This window comes from Eptesicus fuscus, chromosome 16 (genome assembly GCF_027574615.1).
Source record: "Eptesicus fuscus isolate TK198812 chromosome 16, DD_ASM_mEF_20220401, whole genome shotgun sequence".
Taxonomy (NCBI): domain Eukaryota; kingdom Metazoa; phylum Chordata; class Mammalia; order Chiroptera; family Vespertilionidae; genus Eptesicus; species Eptesicus fuscus.
Window position 1 is genome coordinate 30108228 of NC_072488.1, and position 20629 is coordinate 30128856.

The window sequence follows — 20629 nt, forward strand, 5'->3', positions numbered from 1 at the left end:
TTTTTACCTATAAAATGGCAATTTCAGATTGTTTAATATTTTCCTATGTTTTTCTAGCAGAAGTACTATGAACCTATTAATATATTTTTCTAAACCCCACAGCAGATCTATCTCCAAATGTCAAAGTGCATCCCATATCAGTGACCCTTTCCCTGGCAGCTTGTCTTCCTCGTAGTCTTGGTTTAAGCCTGTTCCACACCAGGAGTGGGTTCCTGTCTCCTCAGTCATACGTTTTCATCTTTCTTGATTTAATCCCTTGTTTTATTGAAACATAATTCTCTATCAACTTCCCAAGGAAAAGTGCATGAGAGAACAAAAAAATTTTGTCTTATTGCCTACCTTTATTTGCCCTCATATTTGGTTGTTTGTTATAAAAATCTATGCCAAAAATAATCTCCCATTCAGAATTTTAAAGGCATAGCTCCATAACTTCTTGTGTTGCTGTTGAGAGATTTGATATCATTCCCACACAAAGGCGTGAGAGTTACGCCTGTTTATTCCTTTCTGAAAGTTTTTAAGATGTTCATTTTATCCCTATTTCTGCATTTCCACAATCCGCTGTCCATGTTTTAGTTTCACTTTAAATGCTGTGGGGCTCTTGGAAGAAGAGAGTTGTCCTTTTTTTTTTTTTTTTTTTTTTGACAATTTTCTTTCCCTCTCTCTTCTTGGGTCTCCTCTTTTGAAACTTCTATATGGATCTGATCCTCTAATTTTCAACTTTTCTCACTAGTTTCCAAACTATTATCTGGGAAACAGCCCTAACTTTGTCTCCCACTCTCCCCTATTAATTTTTTTCTTTCTATTGCTATATTTTAATTTTTCTACTTTATAGCATCTTGTTTTTTTCATATCTCTCTGAGGATACTGTGTATGCGTTTCTTTTTGAAGTTTTCTTCTGCTTTTTGCATTGTTTCTGTTTCCTCTAACTTCCTTTTCTTTTACCTCTCCTTGCCTTTTCTTTGTTTTCTGTTTTGCTCCTCTCTTTCATACTGCAGACTTTCCTTACAGTCATATTTTCAGCAACTTACTCACGAATATGAGCAGACAGCCAAGAATAAACAGACTTTTAAGGAAATTTTCCAACATGTAATTGTAGACTTGTTGGCTCGAGGAATAGTGGTGACTGATGGAGAGTTGGCCTTCTTGTTGGGGAATCTCCAAATGTTAAATTAATAGGTCTTGTTGTCTGCAGTCCCTTGTCCCTTCAAAGCCCACGTCTTCTGTGGGTTCCAATTGTTTTTTTGCTTCTGCAGCCACTTTGGCTATAACGTCCTTTGTTTTTCTGTGTTGTTGGTTCCTCCTCCATCTGTTTTCCTTCTGATTTGTTGAAATATCTTTTTCAGGTTATAGTTTTGTATCAACTAGGAATATTTTCAGCTGTAAGTTAATAGAAAACCAGACTTGAAATGGATAAAACAAGTTAAGGGTTTGTTTTTTTTTCCTCAGTAACAAGAAGTCTGGGGGTAGGTGGTTACTGGCCTTTGGCTCAGGAGCTCAGTGATATGAGGACCAACCTCTGTGGTTCCCTTGGCCTTTCCCTGCTGGTCAGAAATGGAGAAGTGCAGCAGCATATAACATCCACAGTCAAGGCAGGAGAAGGCAGGAAGGGGTAAGGATTGTGCTGTGTTCCCTGAACTTGGTTGTCATCAATATGTGGACAGTGTCTGAAGCCATGTACATGGTTGGGTTTTTGCAGGGAGAGCTCATGTGATGACAGGCAAGCAGGAACCCGACACCAGAAAATGTAAATCAAACGTTTTATCATGTTTTAGCAAACATGATAAAATGCCATTACAATGAAAAATATTTAGATTTTAAAGAATGAATCTATTCCTCTAGCATCTACTATGTGCAGTACAGTGTTTAAGGTACTGAATTCTCAAAAAATCAAACCACAGTAAGAGAAGTTATGGAAATAGGTTGTAAGGTCAGACTAAATGTGGTGCATTTATAAGCTACATGAATATTGCCTTATTTTCTGCTAGTTGCTAAAAACCTTTTTTAATTTTTTTATTATTTTTTAGAATGCTATGACAATAAGTCACAGAAATCAAAGTTAAATTGCCTTTAAAAGTACAGGTGTGATTTCTTCCCAAGTTATTGAAATGTGGAATTCAACAGGGATCAACATTTAGAGGCAGCCTGGCTATGATTATAACAGTCCTGCTTTGTTTTTGCTAAGAGGCCAGCAGCATCCAAGAACGCACTTCAGGGGTGTGTGTGTGTGTGTGTGTGTGTGTGTGTGTGTGTGTGTGTGTCTTTTCCCCCGTCTGTGTTTTATTTTCTCAGAAACAATGACTGATGGCTTTCTTTAGCGATTTGCATTATATGTTTTGAATTGTAGAGGTAGATTCTGCCAACATTTTTGATGCATAGAAACCATTTTGAATTTATTGTTTTATTAAACCTATTTTTTTCTAAAATCAAACAAAAAATATTTTTTGTTTCTTGGCAATCATTTTAAATTAATGTGTAGAGTTATGACACTGAGCATAAACCTTTGACTAAATCTACACAAAATATATTTTTCTTGAAGACTAAATAGTAATTTTGAAAAAAAAAACAAAAAAACAAACAAAAAAACCCCCACAACAAAAACAACCAAAAAATCCCCCCACAAAACTGAAAACATTTGAATTTGGAGACACTGAGCCACATTCTAAAAGTCAAATTACATCTTGGTTGCTACATATTTTTCAAAGTATATGTCATGCATCTGTACTCTGCACTTCAAAGCATCATTCACAGACTGGGGTATGTATAAAAGAGGATGATCAAATATGTCATAATACAAGGAATGCTTGGCGGCACTGTGGATATTTAGGCTGGAAAAAAGAATACTTGAGGGAATAACGATAGTTTACTTCTGAAGGGTAGATGTTCCCTGTTGTTCCAGAGGTGATCATTTTGGTTGTGGCCATGAGTGAATTCACTTATATCACCTGATAAAGAATGTTCTTGTAAAGACACCTAATGTATCTAATGGTGGAATTTTATTAGTAAGTAGGAGTCTTTATCAGGGGTTGGCAAACTACAACCTTGAGCCAGATCTGGCCCATTGCCAGTTTTGTAAATGAGGGTTTACACAGCCACACCCACTCATTCATATTTTGTCTGCTGTTCCTTTTGTTACCACCAGGAGTTGGGTAGTTGCAACCGAGACCTGATGGCTACAAAGCCTAAAATATTTACTATCTGGCCCTTTACAGAAAAAGTTTGCTGACCCCTAGTGTAGATTTCAGACAAGTCAACCCCTTGGGTTTACAGAGCTGTAACTCATTGGATGATGGTGAATTAGCATAGGTGACTTCTAAGATCCTGTCCAACTAAGATTCTGTGGTTCTATACAGAGTCAACAATATACATGTAGTTAAGATGTGTTCACAGCTTAAGAGCTGGAAGTAGAATAGAGTCACCAATATAATTGTATTTATCTCTTCCACAGATATTTAGCATTTGTGTGAAATGTGAAATTTTAACAGCATTCTGCTTTAACTATGAAATGCCATTGTTTATCTTTTTAAAAAATTTATCTTTATTGTTGAAAGTATTACAGATGTCTCTTTTTTTTACCCCATGGACTCCCTCCCCCCAAGTCCCACCCCTCCCCAGCTGTTTCACCATTTCCAGCTGTTACACTAGTGGATTGGAATGAAGCAATGGATTTTGTGAACAATTCAGTAGTGTCAGATTCAAAGTTATTTAATATTTTTTAAAAATAACTTTCCTCTAGCAAACCATTAGTGGCATTACTCTCTATGTAACCAGAGTTGTTAGTTTTTTATGACTTTTCACCTGAGAATACCAAAGCACTTTACTAATATTTTATACCTTATTCATAAGGTCCTTCTTACACAAACAGATGGGGTTAGTAAGAAAGTACTCATTGAATGTTCTGTATGTGTCTGTTTTCCATTGGATGTTCTACTGAAATATAGAAGACTTGGGCATTTTTCAGGAGAACAAAAATTCATTGAGGAGCTATAACTTTGGAAAATAATTTTAGTGTAACCTAATTAATATAAATCACTCTACTGGGAAACTAGAAACATGAAAAATACCTATAGTAGAGTTGGAGTTCTTACATCAGGTTTTAGACCTCAAATACTAAGTCATTTATTTTCCTTTGGAATATATTTTTATTAAAATTACTTAAATGCATGGTTTTTGCTTTAAAGTTTATATTTAAATATGTGAATTTAGTAAGAATAATATTTAATAAAATAAATGCATAATGCAGTAATTTCTTTTTAAAAAATTAATAGAATTTATTTTTTAGAGCAGTTCTAGGTTTACAGAAAAATTGAAAGTACAGAGTTCCCATATAATCCCTCACACTTGCCCTCCCCTCCCCCACTGTTTCCTCTGTTATAACATCTTGCATTGATGAGATACATTTATTACAACTAATGAGCCAATATTTATATACAATTATTAATTAAAGACCATAGTTTACATTAGGGCTCATTTTTTGTGTTGTATATTCTGTGGGTTTTGACAAATATATAATGAGTTGTAGCCACCATTATAATATTATACAGATTAGTTCAACTCCTAAAAATCCCCTGTGCTCTGCCTATTCATCCTTCCCTCCCTCCCCTCCAACTCCTGGCAACCACTAATGTTGTTACTATCTCATAGTTTTGCCTTTTCCAGAATGTCATATAGTTGGGATCATACAGTATGTAGCCTTTTCAGATGGGCTTCTTTCACTTAGAAATAAACATGCCTTTTAGATTTCTCTGTGTCTTTTTGTTACTTGATAGCTTGTGTGTGTGTGTGTGTGTGTGTGTGTGTGTGTGTGTGTTGTTTTGGAATTTATTCCAAAAAACAGGTCTTGAATAGATGATTATTGTATAAAGTGGAACATTTACTTTTTTTTTTTAACATTTCTCTTTTTTTAAAAGAATGATTTTGCTTTTTTATTTTTTTTTTTAAATATACTTTTATTGATTTCAGAGATGAAGGGAGAGGGAGAGAGATAGAAACATCAGTAATGAGAGAGAATAATTGATCAACTGCATCCTGCACGTCCCCTACTGGGGATCGAGCCCACAACCCAGGCATGTGCCTTTGACCAGAATCAAACCCAGGACCCTTCAGTCCGCAGGTCGATGCTATATTCATTGAGCCAAACGAGCTAGGGCTGATTTTGCTTTTTTAGAGCAGTTTCAGGTTTATAATCAATTGAGAGGAAGATACATAGATTTCCCATATACCCCCTGCCCCACACACACATAGCCTTCTCATTATCGGTATCACTCACCAGAGTGGTACTTCTTTTTTTAAACCAAGATGAACTTTCATCGATAAAGCATCATCACCCAGAGTCCATAGTGTACCTTTTGGTTCACCTTTGTGTTGTACACTCCATGGGTTTGGTTCATTTCTTTTTATTACAGAATAAAATTTCATTGCGTGGATGTACAATTAGTTTATCCAGTCACCTACTGAAGAACATCTTAGCTGTGTCCAAGTTTCAGCAGTTATTAAACGAATTACTTTTTAAAAAGTTGATACTGTAAATAAATTAGTTTTTAGTATTACTTTCATGTTTCTTAAAGTTAACCTACAATACACAAATATGAAACAAACTATTTTTCAAAAAGATAGCTTAATTTTCCAAAAGCTTGAAACCTATTTCAGTCTACTCACTACAAAGTAAATGTGATAATTCTTTTTTAATTTGCAAAAGGTTTACATGGTTGTTCCAAAAAATTCAAAATAGCGTTATATGGAGTAAAATATGTAAGCCCTCCCAGTCCTCATAACACTATAGTCCTACACATTTTTCTTATGTATGTAAAAACGCGTGAGCGTGTGCGTGCGTGTGTGTGTGTGTGTGTGTGTGTGTGTGTGTGTGTGTGTTGTGCACGTGCAAGGGTGCTCCCCGTGCCTTAGGGAGCAGGGCAGGCCTCTCTTTCTGGCCTCTTCTGCTGCTCTCCCTCTCACGTGTTCAGTCCCCCCACCCCACCCCAGGCTCCTCCTCCCTCAGGACAGGACGTGAGCAGAAGCCCCACCCTCTTCCTGGAATGGATGCCTCTTTCTGTCTCCACACCTGGAGATTGTTCCCCACTCACCCTGTTAAGTCCTCTCATCACATGCTCTGCTTCTTCACCTCACTTAGCACAGCTGTTATGAGGAATTACTTATTATCCCCCACCTCTACCCCAAGAGAATGCCTTCAGCTGTAAGTAACAGAAAACCTGATGAACAAGTGCCTCAGGCAGACGGGGCTTTGTTCTCCTTGGATATAAGGGAGGCTGGAGGTCAGTGGAGGTTGCCTTTGGTCAGCTGATTCCCGTGTCAGGATCCGGGACCGGCGGATCCTCTTGTCCCTTCCCTCATGGTTGTTGAATGACTGCTCTAGCTTCCAGCATCACACCCGCACTCAAGGCTGGAGGAAGGGGTGGCTCTGGGCCTGTTCTCTTTTATCTGGAAAGCAAACATTCCAGAAGCCCACAGCACACTTAAGTGTGCTCCTGGCCAGCTCCCGCTAGAGTGAGCGTTTCCAGCCACCGGTGAGGAAGGTGAGCTTTTTGTGTTCCTTTATCAGATGGGCAGGTGCAGCTGCAGGGGGAGACAGGCTCAGGAGCAAACAGTGTATTATACTCACAGTTTCAGAGACAAGGCATGGCATGCCACGCAGCGTCATGGGGGAAACACCTGGGTGGCCAGAAGGGAGTGAGGGGCGAGGTGCAGACCGGAGCCTTTGTTGGCATTTCTGGGGAAAAGGCAGGGCAGGCCTGGGCAGGGTAAGTGGTTTAGGATGGGCTAGTTTGAGTAGTCCCAGAGGGTTTTGGCCTACAGGGGTGGTCCCTAGTTGCCTGGTCCCTGGCCCTGGGTTGTTAAGAGAGAGGAATATTGCCGCCTGGGATGCACAGGCCTGATGGAGGAGGTAGGGCTCTGGATTTACTGGTTTACATATTAAAGTCATGCTCAGGGCTGAGCTCTTTGCTGTCTTCCAGAATTTACGATCTCCCAGGAAGGGCAGTCTTTCCCAGCCAGAAAGGTGTGGTTTTTTTTTTAAGATATCAGAAAATAAAATTTATATTCTATACAGTGAGGGAGAGGAGAGTAATTAAGTCTGGTGTTGGGTTCACCACTCAACGTCTACCATACCTCTCAAGACTCCTGAAGGGGAGAGATTGTCTGTTCTGTTCTGCCTCGAATTCCCAATGCCTCGCAGAGTGCTGGCACACAGAATGAACGGTGATGTGCATGTTTGAAAGAGAAGGCAGAGCAAGGACATTCGGGAGAAGGGAAAGTCAGGTGCAAGGAGACAAGTGACTGGGCCTAGACAGATGACGGGGACTATTGGAAATTGAGGCTGAAAAGGTAGTTTGTGGTCAAACTGTGGAAAGCCTTGCACATCGAGTTGGTTTGTTCTTTCTGTCAGCTTTGTGGAGGCATTGAAGAGTTTCAGGCCAAGGAGTGACACAGGATGTGGGGTTAATGTTAACTGTTGGGCTAGGAACTGGAGGAAGAGAGATGGGAATCGGGGAGACTAATTAACAATATTATACTCTGGTTTGATAAAGTAGAGTGAGAATAATTTGGGGGATTTGGAAATGTAATTTTGAAGTCATCCTCTAGAACAGTTACTCTCAAAGTATGACCCTGGACCAGAAGCATCTGTATTATGGCAGTGCGTTAAAAATGCAAATTCTTAAAAAAAAAAAGCAAATTCTTGGGACCCACTCCAGACCGTTAGCAAGCCCTGCAGGTGACTCTGAGGTACCTGAAGCTGGGGAGTCACTAACTAGAGCAGTAGACACTTGGGTGAAGAGAGTCTGCAGGTCACCTGATCTGATGCAACCAATCTGCCTGTTAGAATCATCTGGGGCACTTTTTCATGGCAACTTTTTCATGCCGAGCCCCACAGCAGAACAACTAAAATCAGAATCTCTAGGTGTGAGATCCAGGCATCAATTTATTTCCATTGCTCCCAGGTGATTCCAATATGCAGCCAGGCCTGAAAAATCACTGATCTTGTCTAACCCCCATTGATGACAAAGCTCAGGGCTGGAAGATGAGTTGCTCAAGGTCACACAGCAAGTTCAGGTAAGAATCAACCTTTAAGCTGTTCTCTCCATGGTACTTTAAATACTATCCCAACTTTTTGATAATTTGCCTTACAATAATGGCTTCTAAATCATTCACAGTAACGATTATAACTGCCAAAATTTTAGAAGAAAAATAGGTTGCAGACAGAATTATAAAAAATTCAGTTCTCCTTTAGTTAACAGCATTTCACACTTCAGGAAGTTATTCTTTTTATAAAGATTATGTTAAAAAAGTGTATATTTTAATGTAACAGATAAGATATGGATAAATAGTGCTTTGTTATGTGTGTGTAAGTAAAATAATCCTTTCTCAAACTCTAGGTGGAGCTCTATGGTTTATATTGTTTTATGTATCATTTTGAGAGTCTTTGTTTTAAAAAGGAGCTATTTTGGGTTTTAAAAAATTAAACATTTCTAATAAGTATTCTCAACATTTCTCAGCTCTCCTTTTTTTTTTTTTTTTCTGACTATAGAGTCATTTGGATACAAACTCATACTTGTTTCATTACTTGACCAAAAAATCCAAATCCAGGCATGTGAGAGTCATTTTTGAATCTGTCTGAAGTCTGTAATGTTATCTCACAGTGTTTAATGAATGGGATATGTTTCCCGTGGTTGTTGTTTCTTATGAGTCTCAATGTTGAAATAGAATTTCTGCAAGATGGGTTTCCTTTCCTGAATAATGTCGGTAGAGAAAGCCCTCGTGGATGACACAGTTGTTGCTGTAGTAATTTCTTCAGCTATTTTTTACCCAGTTGTGTACAAAGGAGTTTTAACAGCTCCTTTCCTGTAGCGTAAGTGAAACATCTGCCGCCATTTCTTTTTCTCTTTCCTCCTCACTAGCTCAGTATTTCCCTTTTACTGGGAGTGCACTTGAAAGGACATTCCCAGCATATGCAGCATGTGTTTTGTAGATAGTGTAAGCCAGTGGTTGTGGTTCCTGGACCACCAGCAACACCATCACCAGAGAGTGTTAGACATGCAGATTCTCGGGGCCTCCCCAGACCTAGGGAACCAGAAACTGGGGGGGCGTGGCCCAGCAATCTGTGTTGAACCATTGGCATATGCGATTTTGAAAGGATGCAAGTCCTATGCTCACTGGTGCCTACATAAAATACTCATTCTGTGCAATCAGCTATGCCCATTTTAGGGTTGTCCAGTGCTTTTTAAATCACGTAGGGATTTAGTACAAAGAAAGAATTCTCATTCAATAAGTTTGAGGTGCCTGATAGTCTATTTTGTTGTTAATCCTCACCCAAGGATATTTTCCTCACCCAAGGATATTTTTTCCATTGCTTTTTAGAGAGAGTGAGAGAGAGAGCGCAAGAGCGAGGGCGGGAGAGAGAGAGACACTGATTGGTTGCCTTCTGCACATGACCCAACCATGGCCGGGGAATTAAACCTGCAACCCAGGTGCATGCCCTTGTCCAGGAATGGAACCCGAGACCCTCTGGTGCGCAGGTCGACGCTCTAAGCAACGTCAGCCAGGACTGCATTTTTAATAAGCTCCTACGTAATGTGGATTTTGCTTGTCATGGATCGCACTTTGAGCAGGGATGATATTGGCCCGCTAAATATGGGCCAAGGTGAAGCTACAAGAGTGAACCATAGGTGTACATGAACCGGGGAATAGTTCAGACTACATAGAGCTTAGACTTCTTGCATTTTCCCATAACAATGCAGACGTAAAATCAAGATTCTATGGCAATTTGGCTTTTGTACCCCACCTTCCGTACCACCTTCCTCTCCCATTTCCTAGCTTCACATCTATCGTCCTGGTACCAGCCTATGGTAACGCTCATCTGACAAGGCTGAGAGATGTAGCTCACAGAGGAGGGCAGCGACCTCTCCTAACAAGGGACTCTATTTTGGTTTTGCTTTGTTCCTTTTAATGCTTTCAACAATTGCATTTGGTCTGCCTTCACAAAAGCCAGGCGGTAATCCTTAGGTCCCTTCGTCATTACTACATCTATTGACCTGTGACCTTTTGCTCCCAGCTCCTGCTGAACATAAACATACATCTAATGTATCTCCACTCATTTTTTAAAAAACATTTCTGATGTATCTCTACTCATTTCTTGTTCTATGTAGTTTTGTCAAATATTTTTGGATTTTGATTCACTTATGTCGCATATTCATTATTCCTCTCAGCTTGCCAACTGAGAAATGTGATAAACATCCTTTCTATATCATTGTTCAAATAATTGATAACAATATTCAATAGTATAGGGCTTTCAGCACGCTTTAGAAATTTCTCTTTTATATACAGTATGTAGACATGTTGGGAAAGATGTAATGATGTAATTCTCTAGGGCAGTGGCCGGCAAACTGCAGCTCATGAGCCACATGCGGCTCTTTGGCCCCTTGAGTGTGGCTCTTCCACAAAATACCACGGCCTGGGCGAGTCTATTTTGAAGAAGTGGCGTTAGAAGAAGTTTAAGTTTAAAAAATTTGGCTCTCAAAAGAAATTTCAATTGTTGTACCATTGATATTTGGCTTTGTTGCCTAATGAGTTTGCCGACCACTGCTCTAGGGCATTATACAGTATTTTTCAAAAGTGAGGAAATGGCATAATGAACACCTACATCTAGTTTTCAGAGTTGTAATTTTAAAGATAGTCACACATATAGAAACTAATGAAGACATTTGAGGTATTATTGGGGGGCATTGGACTATGGCCTGGCTTTCACAAACATTAAGGAATTAGTGCTAAATCTGTTAGGTGTGATAGTAGTATCATGGTTATGTAGGAAAATGTTATTTTTCACAGCTCTGTACTGAAGTTTTGGAATAAATTGTCATGATGTCCATAATTTTATTTACAGTACCTCAGACTGTCATGAGAATCCAATAGAAAGAGCGTTATTGAATAGGAGAAACCTAAGGAGAGTCAGAGTAATGGCTAAAAGGCCTTTTGTCAGTCTTTACTGATGCAATTGTTTTGAATCTGGGATATTTTCACAAATTTTAAATAAGCCAACTTTAAAAAATTACCACATAATGTGCAAAAAAGAAATGTTCATCCTATTCCTGGGCCCCAAGCCAGCTCAGAGCCTCACTCCATCCCATTTCTTTACCCTTAATATTACTATCGTTTATAATAAAAATTGTTTCTATATTTTGATGTAGACTTCTCAAAACTGTTTTGTCAAACTCTCCACTCTGACCATTGACTCCATAAAATATGCCTTACCCAGAAGCACTGAGCCAGATCTGCCGCGTCCGAATGTCTAATCAAGTAAGAAAGCTACGTGATGGTGAACGAGGGACCATAAAAATAATTGGATAGTACCAAGGGTAGCATTATTAATATAATTTCAGAAACATTACTAGGATAATATTTAGACAAGTAGTAGGATCAGGTATTTTATATATTTGCCGAGTTATTTTAAAATATATATGTATGGCAATCACTGACTTTAAGAAACTTAATGAATTTAGTAAAGAGGAAGAGCTGTGAAAATGAATATAAAGTATCTCGGGGAAAATGTAGAAGGGATAAGACTAGTCTGGCTGTGTCTATAACTATTAGGAATAAACCTTTAAGCATTGCCATTGTCTGGGTGGCTGAGGATGACAACGGCAGCATGTGTGTTGCATGCATTCACTTAAACAGCATAGGCAATGGGCAACCCAGGGAGGCACTGGGAAGATGAGCCAAAGCTTTGCTTTTGGCACCAGTTTCCATTCCTACACGCTTGCTGGGGTTTACAAAACGTGGGTTTCCTGCCCAGAAACCATTAGAAATGTTACAGAAGAATTTCATTTTTATTTTTATTTTTTTACCATTTTCAGTGGTTCTACACTCCTCCCTTACTGTTTTTGTTTTTATTTGTCCTCCTTATGGTAAGTTAGAAGCTATTTAGCAGAGGTGGACCTTTTTTTAAATGACTCCAGCCTGTAATTTCAGTAGTAAATCTTCCAGGGCCAATTGACATGTGTAGTGCCATTTGTGACAAACCAAATGGCCACTGTGTTCTCTACTGTGTTCAGTCTGCCTGTTTTGTTTTCTGTTTCTTTTACTTTCAGGGCATGCCCGCTCGCTTCAGTTTCTAATCTGTGGGCATTACACACACACACACACACACACACACACACAGAATCACCTTTCTTTGGCCCCCACATTAGACCTCTTGATAAATAATCTTCAACCTGTAGAAATTTAAGACTAGTTATCATCTATCAACTATATCTATATCCATGTTATTCCAAACATTTTTGACAAACAGCACACAGGAAAGGCCCACAAAAATTATTAGGTTTTACCTAAAGAAAAATACTGCCTCTGCCTTTATAAGTTAACTAGAGGCCTGTTGCACGAAGATTCATGCAATAGGCCTTCCTTCCCCTGGCTCCCGGCACCCGTTTTCCTCTGGCACCCGGGACCCAGGCCTTCGCTCAGGCCGGAGCCTTCAGTCTTCACTCCAGCCAGAGCACTGCTCCTATAGCTCCCTCTGCCTCCCCGCCCTCCCCCTCATAGCAGGTGTCTCGCTCCACCCGGCTACTCCGTGCCAGCATGCGTGCTGCCCAGAGGCCTGGAGCGGCTGGGGGGCAGGGCTGCCGCCATTTTTTGTCGGGTTAATTTGCATACTCGCTCCTGATTGGCTGGTGGGTGTTGCAAAGTGACGGTCCATTTGCATATTGCTCTTTTATTAGTGTAGATTTTGTTTTTTTAATAAAATAATACCTGCACATGTTTTAAAAAGTTAAATAGTACTAAAAGTATAAAAGAAAAAGACCCAGCAGCCAACCCCCTCCAACCCATCCCATCCCTTAACAACTATTTCAGATTTGGGTATTTCTCCCAATTTCAAAATAATATACTTAAAGTGGTTATCTCTGAAAATCATTATTTTAGACATTATCTATTAACTTTGTGTTCTGATAGATGAATCTATTGACTTTCTACTAGGACAGATGAGCTCTGTCCTAAGATGTAACTCTTGTACCACTTAACGTCTGTATAACCTCTCTGTACACAATCAGTAACTCTCTTACTGATTATACCACACCTTCCTTCCCTCACTTCCCCAGTACAGTTACATCTGACTTTTGGTTAAACGAGTCAACAGTTGGTTTTCATATTCTTAGAGCTCTGTGCTCACTGCTAAATAAGGTAGTATGTTTCCTAAGATCATGGCACTCATGAGGCTGCCCTTGCAGGTGCCGATGACTTGCCTCTGCTTCTCATTCTTTTAAGTCTAGAAGGGGGTGCAGCTGCTCCTCCTCCTCCTAAGAAACCCCAAGAAGGATACAGGCTCCAGTTGTTCATTTCTTTTAGAATTTGGTGATACTTAATGGTATTCATTGTCATTTCTAGGCAATAAGAAAACTTTTATCTCCAAGTCCTGTTATTAAAATACTTTATTAAAATACTTTATTAAAATACTTTTTTTTTGTAAATTTTTTTATTTAATTTCTTTATTGATTAAGGTATCACATATTTGTCCTCGTCCCCCCATTTCCATCCCACCCCCCTCCCCACACATGTCCCCACCCCCCTGTTGTCCTTAACCGCTGGTTGGGCTCATATGTCTGCACACAAGTCCTTTGGTTGATCTCTCCCCTTTACCCCCACCCTTCCCTACCCTCCCCCCGAGGCCCGACAGTCTGATCCATGCCTCCTTGTTTCTGGGTCTGTTCTTGTTCATCAGTCTATGTTGTTCATTATTTCCCCTAGATGAGTGAGATCATGTGCTATTAGAAATACACTTATAAGAACCGAAAATGAGACAAGCAATAATGGTTATGGTGACAGGCAAATGAATCGGTCTGTAGTGAGTTTCTATTAAAATACTTTTTATGACAGCATAGATCTCCCCTAGATGGTTGGAGTCATGCTCATATCTCTGGCTTGACTGTGAGGAGTCTTGAGGGCAGGGATTGTGAATATGGCTTTAAAAAGAAGAGGGATTTGAGAAGGAAAGGTTAAAGTTGGCTAGGCACAAGGAAGGAGGGTGTGCTTTATACACTTGGTCTCTGGTCCTTTTTAATTTGAAGCCCTGGGACTCCTGGAATGGAATAGCTTTGCAGTCAGAGGTGGGAGGGGGGTTCTCATTCATGGTTAACCATTTACTGCTCCTCTTTTTATAGCTTATCGGTTGGGAATTGGAGGGTGTGAGATTGAACATGTGGCTTTTGAGGCTCGAGGCTTATCTCAGAGTCCCACAGTTTCCTGGTGGCCTTCTTCATGTCTGCTCTCTCCAGCCTCAAATATGGATCCTTCCATCTTATAAAACTACTTAGAAGAGCTTTAAAAATAAAGAAATATATGGGCTCAGTTTTCAGTGACAGATTTCCTCCCAGTGCTGAAGGTATGGCGTGGAATAAAAGAATGTGATAGAAGAATGAATTAACTCTTGTCTCTCTACTAAGAGTTTTAATTACTGATGACTGAATTTATATATTTTTTAGTAAGTACATTTAACGGTCTTTGATAGCATTTGTGGTTGCAGTATGTTGTTGGTTACTAAATATATTATTAACCTGTTTGAGAGTAACCTTGGCACTTTTCGTTCATGAAAGTCGATTTTCACTAGCAGAAGGATTACAAACAAAATTAACTGGGGAACTTAATTTTATTTCATGTAAGAGCTTTTTTCACTCCTTAAATTAGTGATTCTAAAAATTTTGAACTGGAAAATTTAATAATAGAGTTAGTAGATCTAAGCTTCTTTGGAAATTGTACTTGTCAGTTCTATTTTTGGTTTCTTAGGAAACAAGTTTAAAAAAGCTCTTTAGATTTTAATACATTTCTAATTACATTTCTTTCTCTTTTGAGAAGCTTGTTTTTCTTTAAAAGGGTGCTGAGTTCTTTGCTTGTACTGATAGGAATATTGGTTTTAAAAAATTATATTCCCTCCAACCATAGTCATATCCTATATAATAAAAGGCTAATTAGCAATTGTCCCCTCGACCAACTGCCCATGGCCCCTCCCCTGGCTGGCCCGATCAACCTGATCAGGGCGGGCTGGCTGGACCCCACTTGTGCATGAATTCATGCAACAGGCCTCTAGTATGTATATATTACAGGGGTGGGCAAAAGTAGGTTCACAGTTGTTCAAGTTGAAAAATATATAATACAGGAATAAATAATGATACAAGAATAAACTCTTTCATGTACTCACAATTGTAAACCTACTTTTGCCTACCCCTGAATATAAATCCTGCAAAAGGACAACACAAAAGTCAGGTGCTTTAAGCAAAGCTTTTGAAACTGAAGTTGTTTAGTGTGGTCACATGGTTTATTTGTGAGTACATTTGTCACAACTGAATTTATGGGCTGGGTTGAGTTTCCTTCATCTCTGCAAATCATCGGCCACACCAACTGTTTCACAACTGTGTGTGTAACCCACAGCAGGGATGCGTGTGGAGAGAAAGTTAGCTTCCACACCTGGAATACAAGCAGGATGAGAGGAGGGGGCGGTGGTGGGGAAATTGAACTGCAGTCATTTCTCAGCTCCTGTGTCTACAGTTTGGGGACCTTGCACATTGCAAGGTGGGTTTATGTGACTGATTTGCACTTGGCTACACACATCTTTTCTCACATACTTTAGAGATAAAAGGTGGAAGGAAAGGGGCATTTTTCAGACTAGTTGCTACCTCTTGTGGGGTTGCAAACCAAGGGAAATGGTACAGTCTTTCAGCCTGTCTTCCCTCCTGATATTGTCTTTTACAATGGTCCTTCCAGCTGCTGTCAAGTTCCAGGGAGATTGCTATGGGCTCGGACAATCTGTAGAGGCACAGGGAGTACGTATACTCTGTCACTCTCCTCCATGGCCGTGCACCTGTCCCACTGGCCATCTTCTTCTCCCCGAGTACTCAAGGTTGGGGAGTCACCATCTTCACATGGCTGTCTCCTTGTCATTCAGTTATCCACTCACATACCACTTCCTCAGTGGGGACTTTGTTGCTCACTCCAATCAAAGTAGATCTAGTATCATTCCCTGTCATATCATCTTATCTTTAGCCATAGCACTTGTTGCCATTAGATATTTTTATATTTATTTGTTTATTCTTTATATTGCTCCAAAATATATGCTCCATAAAAATTGGGCCTATTTCCTGACTTGTTGATGGGATTCAGTCCTTTTTTTTTTTTTTTTTTTTTTTTTAATGTGAAAAACCAGTTAGCAAATATTTTAGGCTCCTTTGGCCAAATAGTCTCTGTCAAAACTACTCAACTCTTCCACCTTAGCACAAATACAACCATAGACAATATGTAAACAAATGAATGAAGTTGGGTTCCAATAAAACTTTATTTATGGACACTGAAATCTGAATTTCACATAATTTTTATGTGTTATCCATATTATTTTTTTCTTTTTTTCTGACCATTGTAATATATAAAAACCATTCTTAGCTTGTGAGCTTCATAAAAACAGCAAGTTTGGCCTGCAGGCTATAGTTTACTGACCCCTGATGAAGAACATTGACTGGCTGGCCCTTACTGCAAGTTTATTATTGTGAATAATACAGTGGAGTGATAGGGAGGAATTTTTACATGAAGAAAATATATTTACTCCTAAACATAGAATGGGAAAGTGTTTTTATAAATCAATCCTGAATATATAGATTATTTTGGAAGGATAAGATCCTCTTTTGATATCTCTGTATTTGGCCTGGGAGTATGCAGATAACCAGACACCAACAACTCTTAATTTCCTTTTTTTTTTTAACTGTAAATTTGCTTATTTTAAACTCATACATATTGGGATACAGACGACCAGTTGTCTCCTAATATCCAATCGTTCCCTTCTTTAGTAATAGAAGATCTGAATTTAAACTGTATATATGGCCCTCTTTCTTAAGACTGTATTTATCAGCCTTCTTAAAGTCAAGGTGACCATAGAAATAAATTGGCCTAGCCCTAACTGGCTTGGCTCAGTGGATAGAGCACCGGCCTGTGCGGACTGAAGCATTCTGGGTTTGATTCTGTTCAAGGGCATGTACCTCAGTTGCAGGCTCAATCCCTGGCACTGCTCGGGCACTTGAGGGAGGCAACCAATTGATGCGTCTCTCTCTCACATCGATATTTCTGTCTCTCCTCCTCCCTTCACTCTCTCTAAAAATCAATGGAAAAATGTCTTTGGGTGAGGATTAACAAAAAAAGAAAGAAAGAAATTGGCTAAGGGGTTGTGAATGAAAATAGTGTGTGCAGTATCTGGGTTATGCCTGGATTGTGCCCTTACAGGGAAAGAGCATGCCCTCCTCTCCCTTCTTTCCTCCTCCCTCCCTGCTGGAACGTGAACGTGAAAACAGGAGCTGGAGCAGCTCTCTTGGAACATGAGATAGATGCCATATGTTTAGGGTGTGGCAGAGCAACCAAATAGAAGAACCAGGTGCCTTGGATGGTTGTCAAGTGATCATTAGCTGTGGACAGCTTGTCCAGATGTTTGCAGGACAGAGAAAAAACGCCAACTCATTTACTAGGTGTACCGGTTAATAATAGTGGATTTTGTAATCAAAGAAAACACGATAATTTCAAGAGAAACATCAGAAGTGCTTTATTCAAAGTAATGTCCATCGCTAGCTACACATTTCCCCATCTTTCAGGTAGTTTGTGGATACCGTCCCAATAGAACTTTTCTTGTTTTGAGGCAAATCATTCAAAGACCCAATTTTCCACTTTTTCGTACGTTTTGAAGTGCTGCTCAGAAAGTGCATGTGCCATGGATCGGAACAAGTGGTAATCTGAAGGAGCAAGGTCTGGTGAATACAGCAGGCGGGTTCATACTTCCCAGGCAAGATCTTTTAACGTGTCTTTAACTGGTTTTGAAGGGTGTGATGGTGCGTTATCATGAAGCAAAATTACTTTGCCGTGTCTTCTGGAACATTCTGGTCATTTCACGATCAAAGTATGGTTCAAATTGATTATTTGTTGTAGGTAGTGATCAGTGTTAATGGTTTCACCTGGTTTTAGAAGCTCATACTACACCACACCTTCCTGATCCCACCAAACACAGAGCATTATCTTTTTTCCGAAGCGATTTGGCCTTGCAGTCGATGTTGATGGTTGACCTGGATTAACCCATGATTTTGTGCATTTGGGATTCTCAAAATAAATCCACTTTTCATCGCCAGCCACACTTTGGTGCAAAAAAGACTTTCTTTTGTGCTGTTGAAGCAACATTTTACTGATGACTTTTCGGTTTTTCATTTGTCTTTCATTCAGTTGATGTGGCACCCATTTTCCTTCCATTAAAATCTTTCCCATTGCTTGTAAATGATCGGAAATTGTTTGCTGAGAAACATTTAATCTTTCTGCAAGTTGTTTTTGAGTTTGACATGCATCTTCATCCAGTAATGCTTGTAACTATTGGTCTTCAAACTTTTTGGTTGACCTGGACATTCTTTGTCTTTCACATCGAAATCATCACTTTTATTTATTTATTTATTTATTTATTTATTTATTAAAATATATTTTATTGATTTTTTACAGAGAGGAAAAGAGAGGGATAGAGAGTTAGAAACATCGATGAGAGAGAAACATCGATCAGCTGCCTCTTGCACACACCCTACTGGGGATGTGCCCGCAACCAAGGTACATGCCCTTGACCGGAATCGAACCTGGGACCCTTGAGTCCGCAGGCCGACGCTCTATCCACTGAGCCAAACCGGTTTCGGCAAAATCATCATTTTTAAAGCTTTTAAAACAATTCACAAGGAACTTGAGATGGAGCATGTTCACCATAAGCTTCCCGAAGTATTCAGCAGCACTTTTCTTCAAAATAATGAATTATAACTTCCCGCAAATGCTCTTTTTTTGGCACGAAATTAGACATTTTTATTTATTTATTTTTATTTTTAAAAAATATGTTTTATTGATTCTTTACAGAGAGGAAGGGAGAGGGATAGAGAGTCAGAAACATCGATGAGAGAGAAACATCGATCAGCTGCCTCCTGCACACCTCCCACTGGGTACATGCCCCCAACTGGAATAGAACTTGGGACCTTTCAGTCCACAGGACGACACTCTATCCACTGAGCCGAACTGGTTAGGGCAAATTCGACATTTTTAAGCGTAAAAATATCTATGGTGTTAACACCTTCAGCAAATTTGACATATGAAGTTTTGAAGCTTGTTGTCAATACAACAAAACATACATATCAAATCGCATATATATCAACATATGTGTAACTCCATCTATTGAAAGAAATCCGCATTATTAACTGGTACACCTAGTAGTCCACTATTTAAGTCTTTCTGTTAACAGTATCTGAACTGCTCTGTATCCTAATTAATACAATACTCATTTTAGAACATTTAGAACAACCAAAAAAAAGTACCAAATAAGGGGAGGTCGGCGGGGGACTTGATTATAATTCTATCTGACAGAGTCAGGCCATTGTTAACTGACATCTTAGTGGACAGGTGGTGTGCCCCCTCCAACCTCTTGGGAAATGAAGCACCCCATCTCTCCTTGGTTTTCTTTAGTTCTGCCCGATCCTTGTAGTCACTCTTGCTCAATCACCCCATTTGAGTGTGCCATCTAGTTCCTGGAAGGACCATGACTCATACAAAAATGAGCTGAAAGCATTTCCTACTTCTTAAGTATTCTTCTAAATGTGATTTTTATTGGCCATGTAAAATCCCATCATGTAGACTTAACCAGTGTTTCTTGAACTAATTCCCTATTGTTGGAGTGTTTATCCAATCTTCATACTGATTTTTATCATGACATAGCAATTTATTATGCCATTAAAAACTCTCAAACCCTTTTAAAAATGATTGCTATATTATGGGTAGAACTGTTCCTTGAGTTGTTTATTCATTAGTGACAAGAAATTTGTTCTCATTTTTTCTTTAGGGAACACCTCTCTCTACTCCATGTGTCCCTACCAACTCCCAGATACAAGGGGTGGATATAAGATGCTGCTGGTCTGGTCCTGGCCCCACATTCCCTGGGTACCATGATTCTCTGGGTACCAATAAACTTTCTTACTTGCTTAAGCCAGTTAAAAAAATCCTAAATCATGCAATAAAAATTTTCTAGAATAAAATAGACTTTTTTCATATATATACAAGCCTCTACTAAAATACATGTTAGAAAAGCAGAAAACATGAATAAATGGGAAAAGGGGCTATTTCTTTGGATAAAAAGGTTCAATATTAGCAAGATATCACTTCATTTCAGATTAATTAATGCATTTAAAGCAATTGTAATTGTAGTGAAAACTGATTATCTACCAACATCTATTCCATTCCAGGTCTGTGGGTGTGCCCGATTAATCCAATTAGATCATTTTGATTCTGTCCTTCATTGTTGTGATTGATTTTTAAAAAATGAGAATTCAGGCTAATGACACACGAACAATTTTCTGGTGCCTTATTGTCTTCTGCTAGATGTGAGCAAGGATGCTGTGGTCTGGGTTGCATCTGTTAGCTATCCTATATCTATGAGCTAAAGGGTGAACTTGACATTGGATAGCAGAGCTGGAAGATGGAAATACAGGGGTTATTAATGACATTGATGGACAACTGATTCAAGCACCACTGAAATTTGATCTATCTTTGGACTCATAGTTATGAAAGCCAATCAATTCCTTTATTGTTTAAGCCT

The 20629-nt window shown here is 39.3% G+C and overlaps 1 protein-coding gene across 13 annotated transcripts in view; it reads left to right on the plus strand.

Moving 5' to 3' along the window:
* ACYP2 (acylphosphatase 2) overlaps positions 1 to 20629 on the plus strand; it is a 174716-nt gene that overhangs the window by 89744 nt on the left and 64343 nt on the right. Inside the window, exon 4 of one of the 13 annotated variants that reach the window (XM_054728203.1) lies at positions 19877 to 20040. The exons of the other annotated variants lie outside the window; for them this stretch is intronic. Coding sequence (XP_054584178.1) covers positions 19877 to 19937 — 61 coding nt within the window. The 3' untranslated portion in view covers positions 19938 to 20040. Of the gene's footprint in view, positions 1 to 19876; positions 20041 to 20629 lie in introns of those variants that run through there. 13 annotated transcript variants of the gene reach the window in all.